At 39.7% G+C, this 7070-nt stretch overlaps 1 protein-coding gene across 1 annotated transcript; it reads left to right on the top strand.

Annotated features, from left to right (window-relative positions):
• Nucleotides 1–775: 775 nt before the first annotated feature.
• Nucleotides 776–2481, top strand: LOC132958815 (G-protein coupled receptor 4-like). Its single transcript, XM_061031869.1, has 3 exons — nt 776–881; nt 1566–1750; nt 1835–2481. The coding sequence occupies exons 1-3, from the start codon at nt 855–857 to the stop codon at nt 2331–2333; spliced, it is 711 nt and encodes a 236-aa protein (XP_060887852.1). The 5' UTR covers nt 776–854; the 3' UTR covers nt 2334–2481.
• The last annotated feature ends 4589 nt before the right edge of the window (nt 2482–7070 follow it).

Raw genomic sequence — 7070 nt, 5'->3', positions numbered from 1 at the left:
TTAGCACATGCAGAGAAACTCATCATGCATGTCAGAGATGGATTGAAATGTCTGCACAAATATTTTTTGTCTGTTGGGTCCAACTATGATTCAAAAATACTCTTCATGTCGTGTTTGATTTAACAATCATCAGCTTTTACACTTACAGAAAAAACACATAGTAAATCAGTCCCTCCAGGATTATGAAGACTTTTTGGGGGACGGTTGCGGTCTAAAATTCCTGATTTCACAGCAGCTTTTCAAGAAAATTGCTATGTAAGTTGCAACACACACACACACACACACACACACACACACACACACACACACACACACACACACACAGACACACACACACACACACACACACACACACACACACACACACACACACACACACACACACACACACACACACACACACACACACACACACACACACACACACACACACACACACACACACACACACACACACACACACACACACACACACACACACACACACACACACACACACACACACACACACACACACACACACACACACACACACACACACACACACACACACACACACACACACACACACACACACACACACACACACACACACACACACACACACACACTTTTCCTGGAGGGACTGGTAAATGACTCGCTGTTTATTATTTTAACTGAGGTTAAGTTAAGAATCTGTGTCTTCATCTCTTGAACTCTAGGTTTCAATCAGAAGAATGGCTGATTACAACATGAACATCACCTTCCCGGATGACTTTGACTTATATGAATATGACCAGTATTACCAAAACGTCACATTCACAAAGCATGTGGTAACATGCATCATCATCTGTATCGGCCTTCCTCTGACGCTCATGGTCATCTATGCTCTTTACTTTCTGGTATGTACGTTACTTGACTTTATGACTGGAGCGCAGTCTGAAAGCTCTGCTAATTGCTCCCACTTGCTTCCCCCACCAATCAGCGGCATCTTCAGCAAATCCCATAGAGATCTGCCGCCCCTCTGTATGGATCAGGCTTTGGGGCAAGGTTTCAGTTGACTTGGAGGTTGTGGTGTAAAGACATTTAATTTAGAAATGATTTAATAGATAATTGGTGTTACACAGTGTTGCTTTAACTAAAAAAAATGGAGATTAGCTTTTGCAGTTCCTCTTACAGGCAGAGTTGGTAATTTTATAAAACTAGCATGATTTTGACCTCGTCAACAGGTCAAATGATCCAATTGGGTTTATGACTGAAAAACAACAAAACTAATGTGATTATTATAAACTCCAGCTGTTCTTTGTATTTAATGCTACGGCAAGAATAAAGCTGATTTGTGTGCTTACTTGCTTAAATGAGCACAATCGTTTTTATAGCACATGAAGATCCCATCCCAGATGCATGTCTGCAGATACACCAGTGTGTGATTTGTGTTACGTCTTTGATAGCACAATGAGAGATGGATGAAAAATGCACATGTGGCTTTTACTGCAATAGTTGGGAAGAAAAAAGGTGTTATGTTTGGGAGAATGATGAGTTCAGAACATGTTTACTACTGATTGTCTTCACATGTTTTTCTGCAGGTACGAAAGGATCATGTGGCACCAATCTACGTCATCAACCTTCTTATTTCCGACCTCATTCAGCTCTGCTGCATGATCATTTGGGAAAAAAAAGGATATAGGGATGAAAAGGACATCGAATTTTACATTTACCATTGTGGCCTAGTGACCAGTGTTTGCTTCATGGTGTGTGTCTCCCTGGAAAGGTAACTATACGTCTGTTTCTGACTTTCATATTTCTCAATTATTCTGCACCTCCTAAAAGACAACGTGTCCATCTTTTATTGCAGATATCTGGTCATCGCCCACCCACTGTGGTACCGCTTCAAACGCACCATCAAGATCTCTGTGGTGGTCAGTGTCGTGGTCTGGCTCATACCTCCTGTCTTTTTCCTCACTGTGTTTCCCTGGGTTAGTGGAGTTGTGACAAATAAAATCTTCGCCATTGCTCTCATCATTCCCTTCCCACTGTTCATATTCTTCCTGGCTGGGACCCTCAGAGCCCTCTCTGCTTCCGTCTCCGTCCCCTCTGAAGAAAAACAACGAATTGTTGGAACTTTGGTCCTGGTGCTGCTCATTTACACGCTGCTGTTCCTGCCCAGCATGATTTTGTTCCTGGAATTGCACAGATATACCAAAACTCTGTTTCACCTAGCTACCATGTTTCTTAAACTGAGTCCTCTTGCTGACTTAATTCTGTATGTTTTCATTAGAAAACAACCCATTGGCAAGCTTTTTACCACTGTGAACTGTTGCAGAAACACTGACACCAACATACAAATGGTATGAATGTGGAAAACATTGTGACAGTAAGCTCCTCGGAGGAAGAGAGAATGAGGAGAAAACAGAAACAAAATGTACCTTTGCTCAGTTTAGAACAAATGTGTTTCTGACAAGACTTTATTTTTTTTGCGATGTTGTTTTTCTTGACAGATAAATACCCATTATACTCTTCTTAACTTTCTAATATTTGGATCAATAAAAGCTTTACTTGTGCTGTTAAAGTGGTTGGTGTCATGTCAGCTGTTAGGATGTGTGAGAAGGTCCTATTTATTGTAAATTTGACAAAATGAAATATGATATCACAGTCTCGCTCATTACATTTTAATAATACTATGCCATTCAATTAAAAAACAAAATCTGTTCCAAGACAAAAACAGGAAGTTGTTGACTTCATAACAAACCTAACATTTTGTGAAGCTCAGTGTCTTTACGTTTTATAAACTTTGACTTCGCCTAGTTAAGATCCAACAAGAACGCTAACCGCCCAGGACATCTGACTAACTGTTGATGCACGTAGCAGCCAAGTATCAGCTAAATCTCTGTAGCAGGAAATGCATGTCATAATCTACATGTCCAATATGATAGAAGTTCTGAGAAGTAGGCTCTCAGGCAGTTGTGTCATTATTTAACATGTTTGTTGTGTTGAAGAACCTTAATTCACACACTACACGTTCCTATAACTCTGATATATTTGTGTTAACTCACACTAACTTTCAATCATCCCTTGTTCACAGCCTGAAGCTGCTTCTTCGGTGCACTCACTGCACAGATACGGCTATGAGAACTTCAAATCAGCAGGCGAGAATGTAAACATGTACCTAAACAGTGTTTCCCACAGAATGACAAGATGCCTGGGCGGTGGAGTATGCGGGGGGGGGGGGGGGGGGGGGGGGGGGGACTATTTGTCGTCATACTCTTATCTTAGGGTCAATTTTAATATTTGTTCTGTATTTATATCAAATGTGTTTTCCACTCTAAATTCATCTAGTTTTTGCAACAAACAACTTTTAATCTGCTTCATTTATCCGCACAGACACAAACACCAGGAGTACGCCTCGCGTTTTGAAAAGTTTCACTCGATATTACGTTATTTATAGGACTTCAGCACAGCATCAGCAGCAAGCAGATGTACATTAACACTTTTAAAACAAAGCTTCAGTGTTTTTGCATTTAGGAAGAGAGGTGTACGGAAAGTGGACCTTGTCGCTCCCTCTCTCTCTTTCTCTGAAGCTGATGTGATACTGCTCTCTTGGTTTTGCTGTGTTGCACGCAGAACCTTATAATATCGAGGCTCTGGTTGCACGGAGCGCGCACCAGCACTTTGAATAAATGACGAATGAAATATAAAAAGGTTGGAAATATACTTGGGCGGTCCGCCCCGGTATAGTCTATGTGTGGGGAAACACTGCTAAACATTTAAATAAGAACATTTGCATGGACACCATGTTGTTGTTATATGTAAGTAAACATAGGGCCATAGGTGGGAATGTGGTTATGATGTAATCTGGTTTTATTAGCTCTTAATCCTATTTTTGTAATAATCAATTAATTAATTGTGTATTTTGTACAGTTTGTGTTTATACCTGCAGATGGCATCTAGCTGATCGGCTAAATCTGGTGTAATACATCTCCTCTCATTAACTGAGATGAATGTACATTTTTAGGCCTCCATGGTCCCTGACAAACTAAATTAAATTGGACTAAAACAGGGCATATTTACAGCTACAACAGATGCTGAATTTATATTGAGAATGTGTCAGTATGTCAGCATTTCACATGCTAGGACATCTGCAACATCCTGCACTGTGAGATATATTGTGAGATTCTCATCAAGTCTGTTGAATTTGTTTGCAGCATAAATGAGAGCTTTCTGCAAAAATACATCCTAATTGTAGCCCTGATAGTGGGCAGCAGTATTATGATAGCATGGAAACAACAGACTCTCCTCTCACTGGTCCGGTCTCATGATGAATTTAAATATAAAGATAAACGTACACAAACACATCAGCTGTCTGTCAGAACTCGTGTGTACAAACACAGCAGCAACAGAATGTCTGGGTTGCTCGGCAACAGAAACCGTACAATAATAATAATAATTGGCCAGAGAAATTGGGGGGGATAATACAATTTCTCCAAAATAATTAAATTAGAAATGATTTGTTAATACAAATAAATGATCAATAAATAAAATAAAATAAAAACAGATTCAATAAATTGCATTTGTCTCTTCACCTTCCTGATGTTTTGTCAAGGTTTGAGTCACACTAAAGCTCTAAACACTCTCTTAATTCCCTGACACACCAAGGAGATCGTCAGTCCTAGTTGGACCCACCGACGCCCTACTTTTTGTGGAGTGTCCGGCTCCGACGATACCTGTCGGCCCCCGTTGGCCTACTTTTTTGGCCGATTCGGCATGTTGAATCAGCGTCGGCGGTCGGCGAAAGGGATCTCTTTGATTGGCTGTTGGGAGGTTTCATTTCTCTCCAGCTCTCTCAGGTTCAGTAAAGCCCCTTGAGCATGCCACTGGAAGCAGAAAATGGAAATCCACAGAAACAATAATACAATACATGGAGGAGCTTGGACTTGGCGACAGTTGGCGACTTAACAACCTAACAGCAAAAGAATTCACATATTTCTCACCACTCCATCACTCTTTCTCCCGTATAGATTTTTTTCTCGTAAGTAAATCAGTCATACAGGACATAACAGATACCTCAATCCATCCGATTATAATAAGTGACCACGCTCCAATCTCCTTACATCTAAACAGCAAGCAACTCCATAAACAACCAACCAGATGGCAATTCAATCTCTCACTACTAAAAGATCCAAACTTTGACACAGCTATAAAAGGAAGAGTGGGCATCCTTCATGTACATTAACAACACTCAAAATAACTCACCATCACTTATCTGGGAAACCGCAAAAACAGTTATTCGAGGCAAAATCATTTCATACTCATCTTACAAAAAGAAAACAGAGATAGCACATGAGCACAACCTAGAGCTTAAAATTAAAGAAACAGAAACGATCTATGCACAAACGCCAACAGAAGAGAATCTAAATAAACTTAGGAAATATAAATTAGAAATGTCAGACATAATAAATAAAAAAACACAATTTCTAATCCAACAACTCAAACACAAGCACTATAAATATAGCAACAAATCAGGAAAATATCTCGCAAATCAGCTACAGCAAATACATAACATAGCTATACAAAACCCAGCGGGGAAGCTTCTCATATCACCTGATGAAATTACAAACACCTTTAAAAACTTCTACCAACAGCTGTACACATCAGACACAGAACCCAATTCAAAAGACATCTCTGAATTCCTTGATAAACTAGACATACCAACTTTAACAAAAACTCAAGCAGAAGCATTAGATAAACCACTCACAAAAGAAGAATTCTATTCAGCACTAAAGTTAATTCCCCCTAACAAAGCACCAGGACCTGATGGCTTCCCCGATGAGTTTTATAGACATTTCTGGTCAACCATTTCACCACTATTCATCAGAATGACAGAAGATCTAATAAATTCCGGAAAAATCCCTTCACATATGAACACCGCCAACATCTCAGTAATATTGAAACCAGATAAAGATCCTACCCTCACCTCCAGTTACCGCCCAATATCCCTCATCAATACAGACATACAAATAATTAGCAAAGCACTATCCACAAGAATCGAAATGGTCACTCCATCCATAATCCACATTGATCAAACAGGTTTTATTAAAGGTAGACACGCAAACAATAACACACGCAGACTATTCAACATAATTCACCAAGCAACACAGACCACAGAAGAAACAATAATAGCTTCTTTAGATGCCGAAAAAGCATTTGACCGCGTAAACTGGACATTTTTACTTGCCACACTTCATAAATTTGGATTGGGAAAGTCATTTATCACCTGGGTCAAAACATTATACAACTCACCAAGAGCAACAGTCACAGTCAACGGTCTAACGTCATCAAGCTTCACACTGCACAGAGGAACAAGACGAGGATGCCCACTCTCTCCCTCTCTATTTGCAATATACATCGAACCACTTGCTGCAGCAGTCTGCCAGAATAATCTCATTAAAAGGTATATAATCACCCAACGTAACCCACAAGATAAGTTTATATGCTGACGACATCATACTCTACCTACAAAATCCACAAATCTCACTACAAGAAACAATGAATCTTTTTAAAAAATACTCCAAAATCTCTAATTACTCAATAAACTGGACTAAATCGACACTGCTTCCAATCTCTGTAAAGAGGTGGAACCCGGCAGCCCTACAACTACCCATTCCCTCCACCACTGAAACTATAACATACCTAGGCATCAATATCTCCCCCAAATTGTCAGAACTTATACCATTGAATTTCAATCCACTTATCAGAAATATAGACGACGACACGACCAGATGGATGAATCTACCGGTATCACTCATAGGAAGAATAGCAATCACAAAAATGACCATACTTCCCAAAATAAATTACCTTTTCTCTATGATCCCAACATGTCCACCCCCCACATGGTTCAGTTCCTTAAACTCAACAATAACCAAATTTTACTGGAAAAACAAAAAACCTAGAATAAAATTGACCACACTTCAAACACCAAAAAATACAGGAGGACTAGATGCACCAAAATTTTATAACTACTTCCTGGCAAGCCAGTTACAAATCATAACAAAATGGATACACCCCACCGAACAATCCCACCCATGGCTAGACAT

Source organism: Labrus mixtus, chromosome 23, assembly GCF_963584025.1.
Source record: "Labrus mixtus chromosome 23, fLabMix1.1, whole genome shotgun sequence".
Taxonomy (NCBI): Eukaryota; Metazoa; Chordata; class Actinopteri; order Labriformes; family Labridae; genus Labrus; species Labrus mixtus.
Note: the sequence above shows the minus strand (reverse complement) of the source record. Positions and strands in the feature narration are given on the sequence as shown.